The sequence below is a fragment of the Sarcophilus harrisii genome, chromosome 2 (genome assembly GCF_902635505.1).
Source record: "Sarcophilus harrisii chromosome 2, mSarHar1.11, whole genome shotgun sequence".
In the NCBI taxonomy this organism is placed as follows: domain Eukaryota; kingdom Metazoa; phylum Chordata; class Mammalia; order Dasyuromorphia; family Dasyuridae; genus Sarcophilus; species Sarcophilus harrisii.
In genome coordinates, this window is record NC_045427.1 from 243,923,061 (window position 1) to 243,947,740 (window position 24,680).

At 40.0% G+C, this 24,680-nt stretch overlaps 1 protein-coding gene across 3 annotated transcripts in view; it reads right to left on the bottom strand.

Moving 5' to 3' along the window:
• NKAIN4 (sodium/potassium transporting ATPase interacting 4) overlaps nucleotides 1-24,042 on the bottom strand; it is a 109,519-nt gene extending 85,477 nt beyond the window's left edge. Inside the window, exon 1 of one of the 3 annotated variants that reach the window (XM_012539624.3) lies at nucleotides 23,698-24,042. In XM_012539624.3, the coding sequence (XP_012395078.1) occupies nucleotides 23,698-23,751 (54 nt within the window). In that variant the 5' untranslated portion in view covers nucleotides 23,752-24,042. The remainder of the gene's footprint in view (nucleotides 1-23,697) is intronic. The other 2 variants (XM_012539623.3, XM_003757608.4) reach the window with 2 other exon arrangements.
• Nucleotides 24,043-24,680: the final 638 nt, after the last annotated feature.

Here is a 24,680-nt window from a genome sequence, read left to right on the forward strand (position 1 = left end):
CTCTTTTTCTTCTCTAAACCCTTCCCCTTCCCTCAAACTCCCTCTCTTTCCTAATTTTAAGTCTTATCTCTAATCTATGGTCTCTTTGCCTCAAGTCTCTCTCAATCCACTTTATATTCAGCTAAAAAAGTGATTTCCCATGTAATCCCCCCAACCAAAAGATTCGAATAGCTCACTATTATTTCCAGATCAAATACAAAGTTCTCAGGCATTTATAATTCTTCCCAATCTGTCTTTTTGTCACTTGAATCTCTTCCATGTATTCAACAACCCATGCAAGGAACCCCCACGTAGGTCATCTCTGACTTTTTCCCAGTTGTTCTCTGGAGAATGGTCTCCCTCTTCACTGCTGCCTCTTTAAATTTTCCTGGCCTCCTTCAAGTTGAAACTGAAATCCTATGGCCTACAGGAAGCCTTTTCCAGTCATCCCAGGTGTTTCTCCTCTGACATTACCTTCCATCTACACTATCTATATTGTAGGTGTCTAGTTATATGCATATTGTTTCCCCCATTGGAATATAAGCTTCTGGAAACTGGGACTGTTTTTTTTTTTTTAACTTTTCTTTGTATTTCTACCACTTAGCACAGTGTTTGGTACATAACAAGAGTTTAATAAATGATAGTTTATTAACAAATCCCCCACACTGTCATGTTTTTTAGTTTTTCTGAGCTTTAATTTCCTTATCTCCATATACATAAACTTAATCTTAATTGCTTTATTGTTTGTATAGGTTAATAATGCGGATGTTCTGATTCTATCAAAATGCAGGGTTTTTTGAAAATGTGTTTGAACCTGGTTCAGCTTTCATGTGTTCTCACTTTATCACAGACATTTTTAAATTTTTCCCCTAATTTCTTCCTTACATAGGAATATGTATAATTTTTTTCTTTTGCATGAGTAAAAGAAAAATTTGTAAAAACTCCAAAAAAAAAAAAAAAGGGAGAGGGGATGGTGGTAGTGATATATGCTAGAATTCTTCTAAGCTCAAAATTTATACCAGTTGCTAAAACTTGAAAGTAATGAGAAAAATGATTAACAGCCAATGATTTAGGAATATTCAGATTTTTTTGCCTTTTCATTTCAAGACTTCAGTCTCTGAAGGTTGAGTTAACCTTCTCCCCTATATAACAGACCCCACACAGGAGGGGCAGCCATTGTGTTCCACTCAGGTTTGGGTGAGAGTAAATTCTTTGAACAGATTGCCCAAGATTGAGTCTGACATTAGAAGTAAATGACATAATCAAAATTTATTTTGAATCGGTTTATCCCCTCACTGTAATATTTATTTTCTTGTTAATTATTAACCAATCAGAGTTGATTGCCACCCCTCAAACACTCCTTTCTTTCTAATGGCTATATAATCCTGAGCCTCACCCACCATGATTGTCTTTGATCTAAGAGAGAGATGATGATCCCCCTTTTATTAAAATGCTACCATTATTAATAAAATGATTAAATTACTCAGCAATTATGTTAGTCAAACCTTTTTAAACATCATGGTATTATATAAATGTCAAAGTGTTTTATGTATGTCTTCTGACTCTCATAACAACTGTGGAAGTAAACCCTATAGATATCATCATCCCTGTTTTACAAATGAGAAAATTGAGGTTCAGAGAGGTTAAAAAGCAACTTGTCTATAGTCACATAGCTGGTCAGAAGCTCGATGTGAATTCAGGCCTTGCCAACACTGGGACAGAGTGTTTGTTGTCCCTTACAGCAAACCACTTCTCTGATCCTAGCCCAGAGCTGACTGGAGAATAAGTACACATTTAAATATTGGACTGGGAGTCAGAATATCTAGGTTCAGATCCACCTCTGCCATTAAACTGATGTGTAACCTTGGACAAGAAACTTTATTTCTTGGAAGTTGTTTCCTCATCCAACTGATAGAAAAGGATAGGGTTTGGACTTGGGGTTCCATTAGTATAGAGATTTTCCAAGGAAGGAAATGACCTGCTCTGTATAGCATCAGGTAGCTGCCTAGAATATTGAGAGATTAAGACGCTTGAGGAGGGTCTCATATCCTGCATGTGCCAAAGATTAGATTTGAATCCAGGTTTTCAGGATTTCAAGGTAACTCTCATACAGACGCACGTAGTGAATAGGGAAAAGTTACCAAACTCTAAAATTCTATGAACTTGTCTTGTTCCTTCCTGGAAAGCTGCAGCATAGTGTGGATAAAATAGTGTAGCTTAAACAAAAGGGCACTGAATTTAAAAACCATAATCTGCTGATGGGATTGACTTGAGTATATCACTGAATTATAGTTTTACTGACTCCCCAGTTTCACCTCTACAAAATGAGTGGATTCAACTAGATGATCTCATCGGTCACTTGCAGGTTTAACTCACACGGCATCTTAAATATAAAATGTAATTCTCTAGATGAGGAGCTTTAAGTATGAAGTTATTGAGGGAAGAGACCACCAGCTAGTCCGTGTTTGGGGACAAGTGAAAAGAAAGATCCTGCTGCCAGGAACCTGAATCTCAGACCAGGTCATTGTTCTTCTCCTATGGATACCAAGGGGGAAGAGCAGGATCAGGGGTAGCAGGGGGAGGGAGGTGGGTGTCAGCCCAATTAAGCAAATTGCATTATTTATCAAAATGTCAGCTTAATGCAATTGGACAGGATGGCAGATGATGGCACAACAGGAGTCTGGCTGCAGCTTGCTGTGTTGGTTACAGAACAAGAAAGTTATTTTCCTCTTGCTGTCCTGTCTCTCTGTCTCTCCCTCTGTGTGTATGTGTGTGTCTGTCTCTGTCTCTGTCTTTCCCTCTCCCCTCCTCCTCCCTTTGCTCTTCTACATCTCCTCCCCTTAATATCCAAGTCTCATTGATTCCACTTTTGTATCTCCCTTCTATCCCCTTCTCTCCACCTTTATGACCACCATCCTAGCTCAGATCCTTACCACTTCTTGCCTGAACAACAGCCTCCTAAATGGTCTCCTCACACTATTTTAACTCCCCTATTCAAAAATCTTTGGGGGTTCTCTCTTTCCTTGAAGAAAGGATACAAAACCCTCCTTGGCATTTAAAGTACTTCACAGTGATTCCAGCCTAACTTTATTTTGTATTCCTTTACCTTCCTATTACTTTCTTCAGTGTCTGGAATGCACTCACTCTCACTTCATTTCAGCCTCTTGGAACTTTTGTTTTCTTTAGGCCCATGTACTACTTCTGTGAAGAACCTTTCCTAACCATTCTCATTGTCACCATTTTCTGTCTTACATAAATTATCATAAATATTATTGTATGTTTATACAGACAAACACATCATCAATAAATGATAGGACAGGGACTATTTTTTATATCTTTGTTTCCTCAGCAGCTAACACAGTGTCTTGCATGTAGCAAGTGCTTAATAAATACTTGTTGAGTTGGAACTAAATTAAAATCCCTATCAATATTTTTTTTATTTTTTAATCAGTACAAAATTATTCTAAGAATAATTTTTTAAAATTTACTTAGGACAGCTAGGTGGTGCAGTGGTAAGAGCACCAGCCCTGAAGTCAGGAGGACTAGAGTTCAAATCTGGTCTCAGACACTTAATACCTACTAGCAGTGTGACCCTAGGCAAGTCACTTAACCCCAATTGTCATGCCAAAAAAAAAAAGATAAATAAAAGGAGTCACTGATGCTTCAGGAGAAGGAGATTCACACAGTCAGACCTGTGCTTTAAAATATCAATTAGGATATTATATAGGAGATAGTTTGGAAAAGGAGAGGAAATAGAATCAAGAAGAACAATTATTTGGCTATTGCAAAAACCCTGATAAAAGGTAATGAGGATCTGAGCTCAAGTAGTAGCTGTGTGAATGGGGAGAAGGGAAAAGAGATGTCTAAGTCTTGCACTTATATCCACAAATTCTTCTAGTGCTTTTGTATGCAGTTTGTCTGGGCCTGGTAACTTGAAGTCACTATAAGATACATTCTTATCATCTCATTTGCCTTCCAAGTCAATGCTTTATTAACCATTTTGTTCTATCCTTCTCAGCTTGAGCAATCTCCAAATAGAAAAAGTAGAAGTAAAATAAATGTTGGATTCCAACATTTCAAAATGTGTTCAAAGTCATTTCTGGAGATTCTAAGTGCCTAGAGGCAAATACTACATAAGAGGCTCTATAAATCCTGTTCTCCCAAGTAGAATTTGCAAATCTTTCAATATGAGAGCAGGAAGGAAAGATTAGATATTAGGTATCTGTGACTAAATAATCTCTACTTCTTTGCCCACCACCAAGACTACACAGGATTGATACACACAGAAAGGTGATGACTCAGTGTGCAGAATGAAACAGACATTTGGACATGGCCAATCTAGGAATTTATGTAGCTTGATGCCTATTCATTGTAAAGGGTTCCCCCCTCCTTTTCTGAGGGGGAGGGACTGAGGCCTGGGAAAACTTAAAAAGGCCATGGTCCCCCCTGCCTCCCAGGCCATTGCCAGTCATCTTGACCTATGACTTTCCATTGGACTCCAATAATGGGAGGAGAGGAGGCTGATGACTTTGCACTCACTTATTCTCTATTAGCTTTCAAGTCAAGACATTACCCTCCTGATGTCATTGGTTCTCTTCAAAAATAAAGGATGAAGTGCAAGGGTGGAGGAGAGGGAGAAAAAATACATATATATTGACTGAAAAAAATTCACTCAAAATATATTGTATTTCAGGTGTTCTTAATCTTTTTGTGAACGTGTTCTGATGAAGTTTATGAATCCCCTCTCAAAATAATGTTTTTCAATGCATAAAATATGCAGGATTACAAAGAAACTAATTCTATTGATATACAGCTATCAAATATTTTAAAAAATAAATTCACTGATTCTGTTTCTAATGTTGTGGATTCCCTGATTATTAGAAACTGCCTAATCTAATCCCTGACTTTTAGACAAGGAAACAGGTCCACAAGTGTTAAAGTAATTTACTTGCCCAAAGTCACAAAGTAAGTAACTGGTGGATCTGGTATTGCAACCCAGAGGACTCCAAGTACATTTCTTTTTCCACCGCAGCAAAGAATAGTTTACCAAGAAAAAAAAGATATACTATATTTGAGATTTATAGAAGGAAGGGTTCCTCACTATGTAGATGAAGAAACTAAAACTCCTAAAGGATAAGAGATTTGTGGGATTATAATCCAGACCCTCTAACTCTTCCACTGCTGCCTTAAAAAAATGTTTTACTGAAATATTTACTTTTTTTTTTTACAACACAATCAATCCAAACAATTCCTCCATTCCTATTCACAGTGTACCCTTATTTAAAAAGATAAATAAAATTATTCAATATGGCAACCCAACTAACAAGAATATAGACCATTCAGCACCCATTGCCTACGATTTCTGTATTTAAAGACTATAGAAGCAACAATTACAAATGCATTTGATCCGAGTTCTGTTGGTTTAATCTATCATGTGTTACATTCATTTCCATTACTGAAATTATTGAATAGTTTTCTTGGTTCAGTTTTTATCACCTCATCAATTCATAAAGGTCTTTCAGTATTCTTTTTAAATTTCTTATTTTCATAGTCCAATGATATTTTGTAGTATTTAAATACTACAACTTGTTCAATCATTCCTTACTCAGGGTATCCTAGTTCCCCCCCACCCCCCCCCGCCCAAGTTTCCAGTTTTTTTTTGCCACTAAAAAAATGAATTGCTTTGAATATTTTGGTATCTATAGATCCTTCTGTTTCTGAGAGAGATAAAAAGAAATGGATAATTTGGTAATTTCTATGGAATAATTCCAAATTAATGCTAGATTGTTACACTAATTTACACATTCACCATATGTCATGGCCTCTACCGAGTTCCATCTTTTACTATTTTTGCCTATTTGATGCATGTGAGAAGATACCTAAAAGTTGTTTTCATTTACATTTCTCCTATTAATGAATTAGAGCATTTTTCATATGGTTGTTGAATGCTTGACTGAGAAAATAAATTAGCCAGATCTGCAGGGGTTTAAAAGTAGCTAAGCCATGGATGAACTCTATAACTGTTGAATAGGATGTCTCCCTCTGGGTTCATTGCTGCTAAATGTCATGGTTAGTGAAGGAAGAGAAATCTCCTCTTCTCTTCTCCCCAATCCCTTGAAAAACCCTTCTTCACTTTGTATCTTCTGTGTACACTTTTCTTTTCATGTTTCCCCCATTAGAATGTTAACTCCTTGAGGTAGAGACTATTTTTGCTTCTCTCTGCATCCCCAGATCTTAGTACTGGCATTTTTGTTGTTCAATCCGTTGTTGTTCAAGTCCATCTCTTTGTGACTACATTTGAAAGATATTGCAGCAGTTTGCCATTTCCTTCTCCAGTTCATTTTACAGATAGGGAAACTGAGGTAATAGGGTTAAGTGACTTGCTCAGGGTCACACAGTCAGTAAGTATCTGAGTCCCTGATGCTCTATCCACTGGGCCTCTCACTAGTAATGATTAATAAAATACTTTGCTGGTTGACTAGTTTGAGAAAATTCAACCATTCTTCTTTTCCTCTTCTTGACTCATCAATTGATTCAACAAAGAGGTGTTCACACTTTATAAAAGAATTATTGAATATGGCTAACCTTCTTAATTACTGGGGTTAGTGGGAAAGTAGGGAAGAAGCCATCCTGTCCCTTCCTTAAACATTTCTTTTCAAAGATATTTCCAGTTCTTTTTCTACTGTAACCCACTGTGATACAGGAATATGCCATTGGAACCAGGAAAGGCTTCAGGCAGAAGGGAAGATCTGTGCTGAGTTATGAAGGAAGCCAGGAGGCAAAGATGGGGAGGGAGATCCTTTCAGGCAAGAAGCACAACCAGTGAGTGAAAAAGCCTAGAGCTAAGAAGGGGAGGAAAGGGTGAGACAATCAGCATCCCAAAAAGCGTTCTTTCTGCAGGAGGCTGATGGGTACACACACTGGCGTATAAAAGGCCTGTCATGGCTGATGTACAAATTATTGCCACTGATGACCATGGTGCTCTTGATATTGATGAGACTGAAGCTTATAAAGAACTAGATATAGCTACTATTGATGTCATTGCATTTTGTAGGAAATAGTTGTAGCTATGTTCTTGGGACTAATGCTCTGAGAAAGATGGTTCTACTTTAGTACAAAATAAATTTTGTAATTTAGTAATTGTGTAACAATGGAAACACTGTTCTAGATAGAAGGGCTCTTGGAACACAGAATCGGGTCTGTCTCCCGACAGACCATCTGTAAATGACCCATCTGTAAATGAAGGATTTGGACCAGATTATCTCTAAGGCTTCTTCCATCACTCATATTCTTAATATATGATTTCATGCTGGGAAACTGCCCTTTTGGGCCTCCACTATTGAACAGGGCTCCAGGTCTCAATATCCCAGGCCTGCTCATTTAATCATCATGTCCGGAATCTGACCTACCACATAAGAGCAAGATCTTATGGAAAATGCGTCCCAGCATGACAGGTAGATATTCATTTTGTTGCCTGCTGGGCTCCAGTCTGATCCCCCACTTCGGTGATAAGACCAGATCTTAGAGTTGTGCAATAGATAATTGCTAGGCTGTGCTCCCAATGGGCAGTGATAAACGACTCATCGCCAAGAGGCTATTCTCCCCCAGAGGAAGTACATACCAGAGACAGCTCTCCTCATATGGCTACGGTCAATATTTTTTAAATTCTCTGGGGCTCAATAAACCTACTCTATGCATTTCCCTATTTCCTTTCTGCCCAGTGGAAGAGATTTTCTCTTAAGTTTTCCCAAAGGGACAATGATGTCCAAAGGAGATAGCGCAGGTCATCATCTAGCATTCCTGTGCATGATAGAGGTAATATGGTATAATGGAGTGAGCATTATTTTAATGGCCACCCAACTGCTGACTGTCCTGTGACCTTTGGCAAGACAGTTAATCTTGAGAGTTAGTTTCTTAACTTGTGAAATGGGGTTCATGACGGCTTACAAAATTGATTTAAAGATACTTCAAAACCTAATACAAATGTGAGAGGGTAAACTCTCTGCAAGTAGGAATTGTTTCATTCTTGGTCCTTGTATTCCACAATCACTGCCATCAAGTAAGCACTAAAAAAATACCTGTTGATTGATGCTACAATGACAATAGACATTCTAGGAGATAATTCTACTTTCCCCCTCCAAACAAAAATCATTATCATTGATTTCAATGTGTTCTGCTTCTACCAAATTTTTTCTAAATGACAAACTTTTATTAAGCACCTACTATGTGCTAAATGCTTAGGCTACAAAGAAAGAGAAAAAAAAATCATCCCTGTTCTCAAGGAGTTCAATCTTCTAAGAAAGTCAATTGAAAAGGATAATTGAACCTCAGTTTCCCCATCTAAAATATAGAATGTTAATATTAGTATTATCTACCTCACAAGAAGAAAGCTTGTATTATATAAATGTTAACTATCATTATTATTGCTGGGGGAAAAAAAACTAAGCTATTTTCAAATCCTTTAAATGATTGATGCTATACAATTGCATAAAATAATGTCCTAATAATAAATCCTCCTTGTCTGGGCATCAAAGTCCAACAAAAACTACAATTAGTCAACTTTAATAGCCCAAACCGACTTGAAAATGACACCGCTTTTCTTGGAAATAGTTTGCAATTCAGACCTGTCACTAATTTAGCCAGGTCTTACTCTAATTAGTCTGAATGAATCAAGCTGGACTAAAATTTGCATGTAAATCACATAAGGCCCCTAACGCCTTGAAGGCAGTTCCCTTATTTGTCTCTGTCTCCCACAGTGCCTAACACAGAACTTTTCACACAGCAGGGATGCTCCATAAATATTTGCCGAACTGAACAGAATGCCCAGCTACCCTTCTTTCCCATGTTCCTAGCCCTAGTTGTCGGAAGACGGCTCAATAGTAGGATGCACCCAGCCTCAGCTTCAGCCATGGGAAGATGTCTCAGCCGGATTAGCTGGCAGAGCTTGGGACAGGCAGGAGGCAAGGAAGAATAGCTAACTCAGCCAAGCCTGAAGGCGCTGCAGATGGGTCCTTTCCCCATCCAGCTCAGAGAGCAGGATCTAAAGCCACAGAACAAAGTGTGGTGGTGTCTGGTGGTTTTTTTCCAGCAGCTTGAGAGATGCGTCCCAGCTAGAGCAACTGGCTTCCAACTAACTAGTGGATGGAAAATGGAAATCACAAGAACAGTATGAGGTAGGAAGGGAAGCAGGAAGTGCTTATCGCTGAAAAACAAAATTTCTAAGTTACAAGGGGCCTCTGAGGCCATCCAGTCCAAAGCATCCCAGAACAAGAGTAACTTCTAGAATATTCCTGACAAGTGGTTATCTAGCATTTTTTGAAAACTATTTAAACATAAGCTATTATTATTATTACTATTATTATTATTAGGGGGAAAAGACAACTTTTTTCAAATTCTTTAAATGACTATATCAGTAGTATCTAATTGCACAAAATAATGCCCTAATAATAAATCCCACTTATCTGGACATCAAAATCCAACAAAAGCTAAAATTAGACAATTTCATTAACCCATATTTATTGAAAATAATACTGAATTTCTTTGAAAATAGTTTGTAATATATTCTTACCATGTTTAACATGTACTTGCCATCTAGGAGAGGGCATTGGGGGATGGGGAGAGGGGATTGAAACACAAGGTTTTGCAAGAGCTGATGTAGAAGAATTATCCACGCATATGTTTTGAAAAATAAAAAGCTTTTCTAAAGAAAGAAAGTTTGTAATCCAGACTTGTTGCTAATTTAAACAAGTTTTAGTGGAGTTATTTATTTAAATTGGAATCAAAGGATAGAATGAAAATCATGTTTGTTTTTAAGTTCTCCAACAGATTTGAAATCATTATGAGACGATAGATTTAGATTTCCCTCTCACCCACTGCAATTTTTAACATTTCAAATCATTTCTAGATAGCTCTATTAGGATTACTGATCTGAAGCCAAAAGGAACATCAGCTGACATTAGTCCAACCTCCTCTTTTTTACAAACAGAAAGGTTAAGAGCCTTGCTAGCAATCACCCAGGGGGTGACCAGACAAAATCTGAAAGTAGGAGCTTTGACTTCAGAACCAGCATTAGAAGATTTAAACTTCCACAGGAGCCCCAGTCTGCCTGTCTTTAATTTCTATTCCATGGTTCCTAGCTCTGCCTTCTGAGGACAAGCAAAGTAAATGGATCACCCTTAACTTTCTGGGAGCTAAGGACAGGTTTTTGGCTGCTGGCATAGCCTGGCCAAAAAACCCTAAAACAAACAAACAAACAAAGTCTGGCCCCACAGCTCTCCGTGTGTGATTTCTATAAGCAGGTGACAGGCAAGCTGGTGCCCTGATTCCCACATTATATTTTCATTAAGGGGTGCCAGATGGCATTTGGGGCCACAGCTCCCATATCACTTGAGTAGGCAGCAGAACAGGGAGGCTGAGACATCAGTCACAAATCTTTAATTCACTTAGAGAGCAGGTAAGAGGGATGAGAGATTGACAGTTTTTTTGGGGGGAGGGGAAGTCGATAGGAATCATAAAATGTAACATCCAAATCAAATCCTCCTTCTCATTTTGGAATGAAAGCTGGCCCTTGAGTCTGTCTGCCCAGTAGCATAGTCAGTTGCATCTGATGCCCTGTCCCTGAAGCAGATGTCTTGATGTCCAGCAGCGACCACCGGGGGAATGACCCCTCTGTCCCAGCACGAGCCTAGCCAACAGACTAACTCACAAAGGCACTTTGGTTGTCAGAAGTTTTCCAAGTTATTAGTCCCACGACAAACCAACTAATTAAAACCCACAGGCTGGAAGGGAGAATGAATAAGCAAATTTTTACTGGGACTGTAGCAATTCTGGCATGTGGCTAGGATATCTGGGCCCTCCGCTATCCCCCTCGGACAGACCACATATCTCACTAAGGGAATGGAGCTGTAACTTTCCTTGGTGAAGGATGCTTTGGGAGATAAAGGAGCCTGGTACCGGGAGGAACTGTATCCTAGAACAGAAAGTACCATCCCTATTTAAATAGTATTCTCCAAACCACACTTCTAACTTCATTAAATGAAGATTTCTAGGTCTTGGGAAGGGAAGGTGAAAAGGAAAATGGGTTCAAATCCTGTTTGTGTGGGAAGTCGGGAAAATCACTTAACCTTGTCAGAGAGGTTAAAATTTCCTCATCTGTAAAATAAGGAGGTTCTGACTTAGTGGCCCCTAAGGTCCATTCTTGTCTTAAATCTGTAATCTTATGATGATTTAACATCCATTGAAGAGTTTAAGAAGAAAAAAAAAGAACCATGACCTTCATTCTGCCCTTTGACTGACAATAACTCTGTTAAGCCCGGTATTTGCATTCTGGAACAAAGGGTTGGCAGGGAGTGTCAGGTTCTAGTCTGTTTGAAAGGACTCAACCTGACTCATTGTTTTGAATAGAAACACAGATGCTAAACCCCACTCTACTTGTGGCTGGGCGTGTTCTCCCAGGGTCACCCAACAACATGGCTTCTCCATGGTGCTCCCACGGAGCCTGGAAGCCTGGGAAACCTAGCTTAGGGAAGGGGAGGGGGCTTCCTCTTGGGTCTGGGCTGTCTGAAGCTCTCCGAAAGGGACACTCAGAAGCCTTACAGAGGGAGTTAAGCAGAAAGTTTATGGCAAAAGAAGGGCAGAGGAAGTCTCTTTCACAGGTAGAATACAAGACAGCAATCCGATGACCCAAAGAAACTATGGCAGGAAGGTCTAAGCTTTACACTAAGCTTGAAGGTCAAAGTCATTTATTTTACCCATCTGGAATGTTATCACCCACTGCTTTAAGAGCTGAACAAGGTTCAACCACTGCACTAACAATCCCTAAATGAAGGCCCAGATTAAATTAGAAACTGGGTAGAAATGGCAAAGTCATTTCAGACTAGGTTAGTGGGAAAGAAATAGATTTATAAAAAATACTGCACAAACCCCAAGTGAAATTGAGGTAGAGAATTCTTCTCTTAGATTACATGATTAAGTAAGAAAATGGAGCCTGAATTTAAGTTTAACTCTGTCACTGAACAACCATGAGCAAGCTGCTGCCCTTCTCCAGGCCTCTGGGTTTTTTTAATCTGTTAAAATATATGTTAAATCCCATAAGTATATATATTTATACAATAATTTTGCTGCACAAGAAAAATCAGATCAAAAAGGGAAAAAAGTGAGAAAGAAAACAAAATGCAAGCAAATAACAAAAAGTGAGAATGCTATGTTGTGGTCCACATTCGGTTCCCACAATACTCTCTCTAGGCTCTCTTCCTCACTGAACAAGTGGAACTGTAGGCCTCTGTTTACTTGTAAAAAGAAGGGTTCCAATTAGGTTATCTCTAAATTCCCTTCAGCCTCTAAGATTCTGTGATTCTATGATTAAATTCTTCTAAAACCAAAGATAGAACCTTGTTTGGACCTTGGATCCCTATAAAAGTTAAAAATGATATCTCTACAGAAATGCTAAAAATCACAAAAATATCACCACCCCTGTGTGCTTTGCACAAATGGGTATACATTTATATATGGATGTGCATATATAATTTAGGGTTACTACAGCTTCAAAGTGGATGAGCAGCATGTTCAGAGAACCATTATCAGAATCATGAAGACCCGAGTTCAAGTCCCATTTCTGAACCAAATTGGCTGTGTAATCCCGAGCAAGTTACTTAGTGTATCTAGGCAATGCTCCAAGGCTGTATGTTGCTGAGTAGCTGCATGACACAAATAAATGAATGAATGAACAAAATTCCTTGTTTGGTATTGAGATTTGTGCAGAATTCAGTCATTTGCCAAAAAAAAAAAAAAAGTCTTTTGCCATCTCAAGAATCTAGAGCCTGATTATATATGGACTGAATAATGTGATTTATATTGTCAAGGCTGTAGTCCTAACAAGCCATATGTGCTTGTGAGTGTACACACACACACACACACACACACACACACACGACCCTAAACCTGTTTTCTCTTTAAATTAAAGATGAACCATGTCTCAAGGTTCCTATGCCCCCTGTCAGAAAATGTAGCTCACATGGCTTGTTTCATATTATCCAACAAAGCAAAAGCCTCAGCACCAATATTGACATAACATTATTTGACTGGTTTTCTTTTCTTCCTCCAACCCAATCCATACAGCATAAATTAGTGTATTAGTTTTCCTAAAAACACACTTCCCTTATGTCACTTCTCTTCAAAAACCTCCAAAGGCTCCCAATTTCCCATATAAAAATTCAGACACCTTAACCTGGCATTCAAGGCCCTTTATAATCTGACTCCAATCTACTTTATATGCAACTGCTCCTCAGAATCAGAGCCGTAATTTGAAATAATTTCACCTAGGGCAAGTGGCAGGATAGGGAGTAAGTAGGGTGAGGATGGGAATAAGAAGAGGATCACCTGATTTGTAATCTGGAGGAAGCAAACCCAGTGCAGAGACAGAGATGTGGCCAACATTAGATAGAAGGCACCCTGATACAAGTATAACTATTAAGGGGAGAAAATATGTCACTATTGCACAGAAGAGACAGTTGGAGGAAGAAGCTAAATGAGACCAAGATGCTGAGGATAGGTCACAGTAGGGGAAGGAAGTAACCCTAGAAAAATACTGTTTACACCCTCTAAATTTTTTATCCTGCAGCAAAACCCCAACTTAAACACCCTAGTTACTCTCTGCATAACATGAATAGTCATTTCAGCCAAAACAGATCTTCTCTCTGGTATTCAACACTATCGTGTCCAATCCCATTTTAGTTTTTTTCCCCGAGGCAATTGGGGTTAAGTGACTTGCCCAGGGTCACACAGCCATTTTAGTTCTTTTGTTCATACTATTTTCCTTCTTTGGGAATATTTCTCCTTAGCTACCTTAGGATTTGGAGAACAGGTACTTCACCTCTTTCTTTCTTGATTATTCCCCTTAACCACTACCCCTGCTCAGACCTAATTCTGAACTGGGTGACTTTTCCTGGCCTTATACATAATGCCTTGCCATGGCTGAGTAATTGGGTGACTGGTACTGACTGGGACATGTTAGCTGGCTTCCTTTTTTGTGTTTGCCGATATTATTTAAAACAAAACACACCAAAAAACTCTTCAGTTTTAGATTTAAGTATTTTAGGGTTTGGGTCTATTCACTAACAGCTTGGCAAATCTGTGTCCCCCGGCAGCACTTACTCATTCTTGTGATTCAGGCCCAGAGCCTTTGTGCAACTCTCCAAGAAAGTCTCAAAGACCAGAACAGGTCCTTTTGGGCACAATTTTGCCCTTACTAGAGTTGCGGGACACCTGGATGGTCAGCAGGTATAAGAAGCAAGATGTTGGGGTATTACCTGACAAAAAAGGCAAATCACCCCAACAAAACACATTTGGAAGAAAAGCAATCCAGGTCACATACCCTAATCAAATTTGTGAGACAACTGGCTTTTTTTTTTTCTTTTGCCTAAGCTAATCCACAGTGCTGGTGGCAGAAGACTCCATTCCCTAAAACAGGACATTCCTAATGGTCCAATATTCACCTTTTGTGTTTTTTACTGATCCCTTTTATCCGACACAACAGAATAAACAAGACAAACTGCATCAAGGATCACCAGCAGTACTACCAAAGATGCACAAGGTGCACCTCATTAGTATGGGTATGTACTTTAGAAAAGGTATGTTAAATTTTATAAAGTAGAGCACAAGAGAGGTTACTATTGAGCATAGAGACCTTGTGGGGTAATAATGTGCTGGGCTTGGAGCACAGATTTCTAGAGAGTGGGGGACCTCAAGGACACATAAACCAGGACTTCTTAAACTTTTTCCACTAGCGACCCCTTTTTTGACTCAGAAAATTTTAGGCGATCCCAGGTTTATAAAATATGTATACAAATCAAACATCATAATAATTATAATTATATATATAATAGATCACAAAAGTTTATTTTTAAAATAATTCTTTGATATATATATATATAATTTTACCACTTATTAAAAATAAAAGTAAATCTGCTTACTAATAAAATGGATGTCCTTATTTATTTTTACATAAAAATTATGTAATACCTTTTATTATTCCAAATTTTTCACAACTCCCACATTCAATTACTTGGGGTTATAATCCACAGTTTAAGAAGCTTTGATCTAGGGTCAGTCTCTTCATTTTAAAAGTGAGGAAACTGGAACTTTGAGAGAGTGTCTTTTGAGTCACATTGATTAAAAAAAAGACAGAACCAGAATTTGAATCCATATTTTCTGACTCAAAATCCAGCCTCATTATCTGGATCCTGGCTCTGAGGTTTATTCTCTGTCTTTAGTTCTCTGTTTCTTCACCTACAAAATGTTCTACTTATGCTATGGGACTGTTGTGAGGGAAGTACAACAAAAACTTGTTAACTTTATTAATTGTAGAAAAACTTTTCTAAATCAAATATTTTTGATGACAGAATAATTTACTTTTCAATTATTTGTGGAGTAAGGGCAGATTTTCACTTTTTCAGTTCTCTTAAAGGAAGGCCCAGCTATGCTGGACTCATGTCCAATTAGCAGGAACATCAAGGTTAGTTTGCATTCTAGGATATATTTGAATGGAATTTGGGTTTTTTTTTTTCTTAAAATAATCTTAGTAATTTTATTTTAGTAATAATAAGATTATAAAACAGAATTTGTTGGAACAAGATGGATATAAAAAGAAGCAAATGGGATGACAGTTATAAAGTGCTTAGTACAATGCCTGGCATGTGAAAGAAACTTAATAAATGCTTATTTTATCCATGCAGCCACAACAAGAGTTTCTGGGGAAAATTCATATCCTATATCAGTGAAAATGACACAAAGTCTTAAAATTTCACTGTTCTCCTGCTCCCCATAGTTTATGGAGAAAACTTATAAGCCATCATAGATACAGTTTGTATTCATGTAAGGGCTTTAAAGTTCAAAAAGTGCTTTACATATGCTATCTCGTTTGATCCTTATCACACTGGGAGGCAAGTGCTATTATTATCCCAGTTTACAGATGAAGAAACTAAATTTGAGAAAAGTGAACCTGTAACTAAAATCCAAGTTAAGATTTGAACTCAGGAACTTCCTATCTCCCAGTCCAACCTAACCTAGGCAGAGTCTCATTATTCTGCTCATTTAAAAGGCAGTTAGGTGACATAGTATATAAAGCACTGGACTTGGAATCAAGAAGATCTGAATTCAAATTTAGCCTCACTTACCTGGGAAAGTAATTTTAACCTCCATGTGCCTCAGTTTCCCCAACCCTAAAATGGGAGAGATTAATAATAGCACCTAGATCCCAGAGTCGTCATGAGGTGCAAATGAGATAACATTTGTGAATGACATAGCATAGTGCCTGACACACAGTAGGTGCTTAATAAATGCTTGTTTTCTTCTTTCCTTCTTTATAAATATCTTATTTAAACCACAGACATGCCTGACCTCCTGAAGGCCTCAATCATGATTCTAATCCAACTGCTTTCCAGAAGCCAAGTTGCATCCCAGATAAATCTATCTCCCCTCGACCAGGGCAACCAGAGCAGTGTCAGTCCAGCAGTTAGTGGACAACACTACATCTCCCTGGTGCCCAAGGTCAGCCACTCAGGTCTCTCTCCAAACCACATCTCACTATCTTACCTTTGATTAAGTAGAGGAGGGGGCTTTGAAAGCCTTCGCTAAGTGCCCCCCTCTCTTCCATTAGCAAATCCATTACTTGTAAGGAGCTGAAAAATTCTGTTACAACAGTCATAAACAGTATTCTTGTTAATAACGATAATAATCAAGATAGCAAAATGAGATCGTGGCAGGCAAATAGATCCCAGTTGGGGGCAGGGGAAGGGGGATGGTGAAAGAAGATGAATTCATGTGGGAAATCCGCTGGAATCACTGTACTCCCCCCCATCCCCCACACGGACTGCTTTTAAGAAGCTCTCCCTGCTGAATATATGTATTGTTAAGTAGCACTCTAAGGCTATTTCAGCCCAAAAAGAAAGCTTATTTTCTATTACAAGCCTTAATGCCAAATAACTGATCCATGCATCTAAGGGTTCTCTGCTCCCTTGGGGAATCATACATTTAGAAGCCACCTCATTAGACAAAGAAGGCTTTCCATTATGGATTCTAGATAAATAATAAACATGCATGGGGCCTGAGCTTATTATTAAAAGGAGGCTCAAATAATTTGTGTTATGTGAGCAGCTTTTGTACAAGGTAATAACAGATGAAGAGTCATAACTTGTATAGTCTGAAAATAGTGGAGGTGGAAGGGAATTCGGGGACAAAGTCCAATAAATCAATGAGCAAGCTTTATTAAGTGCCTTCTATGTATTATGCAGAATACAGAGGAAAGAGTTCCCTTCCTCAAGGAGCTTACCTTCTTAGGGGAGACACCATGTACAGAGATAAACACACATAGATAAAAATGATCATTGAGGGGTCTGTGGGAGAGCAGGGGATCAGCGGATGAGGGGGGTCAACCCTTGAACTAAATACTGAGGGAATCTGGGGATTCTCAGAGGCAGACCTGGGACCGGTCAGCACAAAGGCAAAGGGGAGATGGAGGACTGTGCAAAGAACAACCAGACCAGAGCAGACCATCCTCTCCACTACACAAATACAGAGAGGAGACAAGGAAAGTGCCCCAGGGTCCATGAGAATGCAGCATGGAGTATGGAGAAGGGCACTGATGTAGGGCCGAAGAAGGCTGCTTGCCTGGACCAGTGGGTGCCCCAAGCTCTCTCCTCGCTCAGCCACAATGAGTCACAGGCCAGTACCCTGTCCCACTGCCTTCTCCACAGGGTTATGTGTGTTTAGCACCTAATTGTGGAGAAGAGAAGGACTTATCCAGCTACCCAGAAGCAAGGTTCAAAGCCTGCTGTGTGCTCTGAGAACTAAGCTGACCTCACACTCAAGATGTGCACCGAAAGGTCATCCAAGCTTCCAAGGGCAGGGCTAAACAGAAATAATGGTGCACACAATCAGCGCACACTAAGTATCTGAATGGGGTGTGTGTGTATGTGTGTGTGTGTGTGTGTGTGTGTGTATAAAACATATATGTTATACTATATGCATGTATATATAGTATAACATATATGTGTATATACATATACACATGTATGTATGTATATAAAAATAAATGTGTATATATAAATATATATACATATAAATAAAACAATAATATAATTAATGTGCTTTCATGTTGGAGGAACCAGGCAGGAGTGAAACTGAAGAAAATCAGTTATTTAAATATACACATATTAAGGGTTTTTGTTGTTTAGACATTTCATTTACGTTTGACTTTACTTGGGGTTTTCCCTGGCAAAGACACAGGAGTAGTTTTCCATTTCCTTTTCATTTTACATTTTATAAATGAGGAAACTGAGGTAGACAGGGTTAAGTGGCTTGCTCAGGATCACACAGTTATCTGAGGCTAGACTTGAACTCCGAAGTTGAGTCTTTTTGACTCCAGACCCCGCACTCTTTCCACTGTGTTCCTTATAATCTGAATGGTCTATCATTCCAGGTAGATGGCATATTAGTGCCTTTCATCCTCTCTGTAATCTATCCACTAACCTACCTGCTGCTCCTCATCCTTTATGACTCTTTGCCTTTACATAGACTATTTGCTTCTTCCCTATCTCCCATCTCAATTCCTGGAATTCCTTCCTTCCTCCCTTGCCTCTTAAAATTCCTGATTTCTAGGTTCAGTTCAAATGCTACTTTCTATATGAACCTAAGTAACTGGTATTCCACATGCTGCCCTTCCCCCCATTACTTTGTATATATTGTATATTTACTTATCTATGTATGTATTGTTCCACAGAAACAAAATTAAGTTCCAGAGACTTTTGTTTTTGCCTTGGTATCCACTGTTTTTAGCGTGATACCTGGCACATAATAGGCATTTGATAAATGATCCACTATTATTTTTATTTTACAGATATCAGAAAATCTCTGAAAGGGTATGGGATTCCCACATTTTTATGGCTAATCAATAATCAGCATTGAACCCAGGTCTAGCACTCTGTAGGACAGTCCTTACCATCCCACCTGTTTGACACTGTTTAGGATCTAACGGAGTCACCAGGATGCTAAGAGACAAAGCCAAAATTCCAAGCCTGCTGTGTGCTATCTAAGATTTCCTTCCCCTTTGCATCCTCCCAATCAAAGGTGTAATCAGAGAGGGCATACAAGCTTCCAAGGTCAAAACCAAACAGAAACCATAGGAAAAGAATCAATGATATACTAATTAAGCATCTGAATATACAATGTCCTAACTAATGTGCTTTCATGTTGGAGGGTTATTATAGAGGATGATGAGGGAAATCTAAAAACAATGCAGAGGAAGCTAAGGGAGACCAGGCATAAAACCATTCCCATTAGGAATAAATGAATATGGCAAATTTAGGGAACTATCAAACCTGACATTTTGTTATCTAAATTCCGCCTAACCCTTCACCCAACTTCTCAGTAGCCCCTTAGATTTTGCTGTGGTCCAGGTTTTGACTTTGCTTCAGCTCTAAGTATTGCTTATTGCCTCTGGTCTGTTAACTCTGACTTGGATATTTGTGTATATCCACACAAAAATTCAGCCCCTATCATTGCAGAGCTTCTCGAATCTGATCCCCTTGCTATTCCCCAAAGCATGATAGAGCATCTTATTTCATGTTGGAAATAACAGTGAAGACTGACCACTGAGAGTTCTCTGCTGCAATGAATTCTATGAACAGTTTTATTAAAATGCTTACAAGTCTACATCCTGATTATTCTTCATTTTGGCATTTTTGGGGGGCTTTTAAAAAAAAATCTGGTATAAAGGAATGAATGAAAAGACCTAAAAGTTTAAAAAGAACTTCAAGGTTATTTGAAAGGGAGATCCTTCAAGTTTACTGCTGATATTACTGGGTTAAAAAAAAAAGGGGGGGCCTCTGTTGGGGGTTGGTAGGGTTCTCAGACAGAAGTTGAGGAAGTCTTTATTCTTGTTGCCAATACATTCAACAGATCATGACCAGATAACAAGAATTGAAGCAAATGAAACTTCTAACAGAAAGAGGCATTGTAATCCCAAAAGGTGCTGGCAACAGGTTATGCAAAGGACACAAAGTCCCTAAAGCCCAGCCTAAGGGTGAATTTTAAAATCTTCTGGACTGTGTTTCTTACTTCACCACTGTAACAAAGTAAGAATCCTGGGAAATTTCTAAGTCCGTCGCATCCAGCCTGGCTTCAGAATGGCAAAGTTCACCCTATTCTTTGGGGAAGAGGCTCCCAAGAAGAAATGCTTGGGGGTCTTTGTCTTGTATCTTGGTAACTAGAAAACTCCCACGGTTGTCAAGCAAACTCTCCTTTTTACCCCTCTCCCTCTACTACATCAAATGCCAGTGACTCGAGAGCAGTGGTTGGTGTAAAGCAGGATGATGAACTGGCGAATTTAACCGACAGGATGGCAACTATCTATTAGAACAATAGCCCATTCAAAGGCAACCCTGGTACATTTTCAGTGTGTTGTCTGCTGGCCAGAAAATAACTACCCAGCCACAGCCGGGCTCCCAAGGACTGAGCCCAATATGGACAGGTAACACAGAAGTAGTGAAAGGAACAGAATCCCTAATCACTTACTCTTTCAGTGAATTACAAGTCACATCTTCAGTAACTTTGAATTATGTCTTAACTCATTGCTTAAAGCTTTCTGAAATTAATGCTAGTGACTGACAATTTAAAAATAGACTCTAAGTGAGTCAAATTCCTGAGGCTAAATTTTTTCATTCCCACCTTTGCTCAATTACTTCGTGATCTGAGAGATAGATGACTCCCAAATCAGTATCTCTAGTCCCCACTTGTACTACATTACTCCAGTCCTGCACTTGCAACCACATGCAAGGATATCTCCATATTTACATCCACCTGGCGTCTCGAATTCAACATATTTAAACTCGTTACATCAAACTGTTTAACTTCAGGTTTCCCTACTGCTAATGGCAACAATTTAGACTGGAATTCCTAGCACCTAGTCCATAGTAAAATTATCCATGGGATAATTGGAAACTAGAAACACTTCTGACTCCTTTCTCTTTTTCACTCCGCTCTTCCCCACAAATAAACAAACATTCCGTTACTAAGTTTTCCACTACTACTCTAGGTCAGGTTTTTATTATATTGTGTCAAAACTATTGGAATACCTTCCTACTGTCCCTTCACACCAGACTCTGAAAGGTGCCAGACCACCCTTCCTAAAGCATTCTCCATTTTGCCTGCAGAATAAAATCCAAATTCTCTATCTCTGCATTCAAGACCATACTAGATCTCTCCCCAAGATATTGTAGGATCCAGAAATAGAAGAATTAGAATTAGAGTTAGTCCAACCCCCTCATTTTACAAATGAGGGAACTTGTTTCTAGTCACCTGCCCTACAGTCCAAAAGAAACTGGACAATTCATTCCTTCCTAAATAAGATCCTCCCCCACTCCCCATACCCCACCTCCATGCTTTTGCTCAGGCTGTTACCTTCAACTGGAACTCTTCCCTACTGAAATCCTATCCATCTTTCAGGAATCAGTCCAAATGCCACCTCCTCTTAGATCAGTCCAGCTAAAAATAATCTTTCCTTTGCCCTGAATTACAGTAGTACTTAATTTGTACCACATTCTGCTTTATATTGCAGATGTGTATTGCTTGGGGGGAGGGGGTGTATAGTGAGTGGGTCTTTTCTTTATCCTGATCCCTTACCAAGCTATATGCTTTTTGAGAATAGGGATGATGTCTTGTTCCTTTTTGTATTTTATACAGACCCCAGTACGTTGCTTTGCACATAGTAGGCACTCAGTAAATGCTGGGTAATGAAATCACATTTTGACATTAGCTTTAAATTGTTTTGAGACTTACCAAAAAAAATTGTTTTTAAATCTATTTGAAAAGCTAGTTAGATCTTATGGGAGTTCTCGCCTTAGAGGTCAAAGCTTTATTTGGCATTTTATCACTGTCTGGGTCATGACCTCCCTTGTATTTAATTCTGAAGTCACTCTACCTAGTTTTGAATGCACTTATGTCCTAGCTTCCCAACTGGACTAAGTTTTGTGCAGGCAGGAGCAAGAGTTGTGTCTTAAAACATCTTTAAATACTCTAAGGAATTAACACACAGTGGGTCCTTTATCAGTTTTCATCATTTAATGTTTAACGAATACTTTTTTAAAGTACTGATTCAGCCTTCTTTATATAACATTTAGAGGTGGTAGGGGCGGAAGAGATCCTCCTCGACTATATTTTGATACAACCTCACCCATAACCCCGCCACACTCCCAAAAAACAACTTTCAGGAAACATAAGCTGCATTACTATGAGATGGGCCAAAATTTCCACTAAAAACTATGTGCTGCCTTTTTTTTTTATAAAGTCTTTCCCTTCTAAAGCTGGAAGAATTAACAATGGCCCTAGCAGCCACCAAACGTCCAGGCAAAAACTGTAATAACAAAGAGAGGACATTTCCTTTTTAAGATGGGAGAAACCCCGGTCTATTAGCAATTGATAAGCCAGGGAACCGCCACATACAAGCCAAGCCCTACGAGAGAATCACAAAACAGGGAAACCTTTGTTTATCCGGGCCCTGAAACGACCGGCCAGCAGTTAGAAGAGTCAGTCAGTTCAGCCCTGGAAATCAGCATTCTAGAGGTTAAACTATCAAACTCCGTTTCTTTTAAAAAGGCATTGTATCCAGGGGATTTCTCAGAAGACTTACTGGAGGACGGAACAAAAAGGGGCCTCTTAAACAGTGCACAAGGTTTCATGAGGTACAGGGGAAATAGCCCTTAAGTTAACCACTGGTGAGTCACTTCTTTCTGGGATGGTAGCTCCGTCCGGCACACCGGGACTCACAAATCCTGGGACGCAAAGCAGAGTTTCCAGCCTTTCCAGTCCTTTTCCTTCTCCCGCGCCCTCCATTGCACCCTCACCCACTCGCAAACGCACAGAGACAGCCAGAAATGCGGGGGTCTCTCTTAGCCCTCGTCTCCTCATGGGTTTGCCGTAATTGTCTTTCAGGAATGGGTACATTCGCTTAAGGTCCACTCGCAGTTCTGACTCTGGTTAGGTCTAATAAAAAAGTGACTCTCACGACAATGAATCCGGACTCGTGCATTTGCGTCCGTACGTATGTATCTAGGGTTCTCTGGCCATACAGGGATGGCTCCAGGCAGCGATACATAGGGATACATCCCCCTACCACGCTGAAGCTTTAAGAAAATCCAGTACTTGTTGAGCTATTTACTGTCGGACTTTCCTTAACATAAAAACGGAAGGTACAAAGTTAGGAGGATCTTGAACAATGATGTCCAAACCTCACGACATCAGTCCAAACGCACAGTTCCCTTGCAGCTGAAGGGCCCCTTCTTTCAGGACAGACAGTCAGACGGACGGACGGGAGCCCTTGTTTTCTAGGGGGGAAGGATGAGAGCATTTTCCTTCCCGGCCGGGCCCGTGCCCCCAACGCGCTAACAAAGGGGCTCCCCGTTTCTCCGTTTGGCCCAAAGAGACGGAGCTTTTGTTCGCCAGGAGGGGTCCCCTGACGCCGCTTGAACCTGGCCGCCACCTGTCCCTTCGCCCCCTCCTCTATTTAGGAAGCTGGGATACGGCACCCCCCTGGCTGTCCAGGCTGAGTCCCAGGGGTGGGGAAAGTTTGGGCAGGAAAGACCTCTCAGAAAGACCCCGTGGCAGGGGGCCCCGACTCTCCTCTGGCTGACGAAGGCTTCTTTGGGGAGAGTGGACAAGGCTACTTACCAGCTGTAAAGTGCAGAGGAAAATAAGCGTGCAGCGGCCAGTGCAGCATCCCATGGTCCCGGCGCGCGCGGGGCTGCTCGATTCGGCCCAAGTTCCAACGTGCTGCTGCTGCCGCTGCTGCCGCTGCTGTTGGCCGCCAGCCCCGGCTCAGAGCGTCGGTGCCCGGACCATGCCCCTGTCTCCGGCTCCTGGTCGGCTTTCCCTAGCCGCTTGGCCGGACACAGCAGCGCCCAGAGCCCCCGCCCCCTCTCCGCCTCCCCAGCCGTGGCAGCAGCCAGATAACAGCTGCTCCGCCTATTCCCGCTGCTGGGGTAGGGGGTGGAGGGGCGTGGGGGGCGGAGAGCGGTCCCGCTACAGGGCTCCTCAGCCTGGGTGGGTGGGAGGGGAGTGAGAGGGAGGGAATGGAAGCCCGGGAAGGGACCACTTCTTAAAGGGGCAATGTCTTGGAGCTGCTAAAGGGCTATGGGAGCGCAAGAGTTTAGTCTTAGAGCGTTATTCCAAAAAAAAAAAAAAAAAAATTATTGACTTGCAAATATTTTAGAAGCTTATTCATCTGTTCTTCCTTTAATTTTTTTTAACTTTTATTTTGCAGTCAAGTACTAATCCGTAGTCTACACCTTTTTTCCTATTATTATCCCTATCCTATTATGCCTATCCATCCCTCCTCTGGTCCCTATACACTTCTGACAGTGTAGTATCCATCATCCTCCTCTAGAGACCACCTCGCAGATCACCTCAGCATTCCGACTTCCCTTAGTGAGTTGTATCATAATCTTGCTCCAACACTATACTACTATATACTATATAATAAATAAAATACTGTGGTGCATACCCTGAATAAATAGTAGGGAAACCCATAGGATGAAAATAAATTTGCAATCCAGAGATATAACTGGAAAACAAGGGGATCAATTTCATCCTTCAAAAAGTTTTCAATGAGGAAAAAACAAAACAAAACACTGGATTTGTGCCAACTCCAGCTC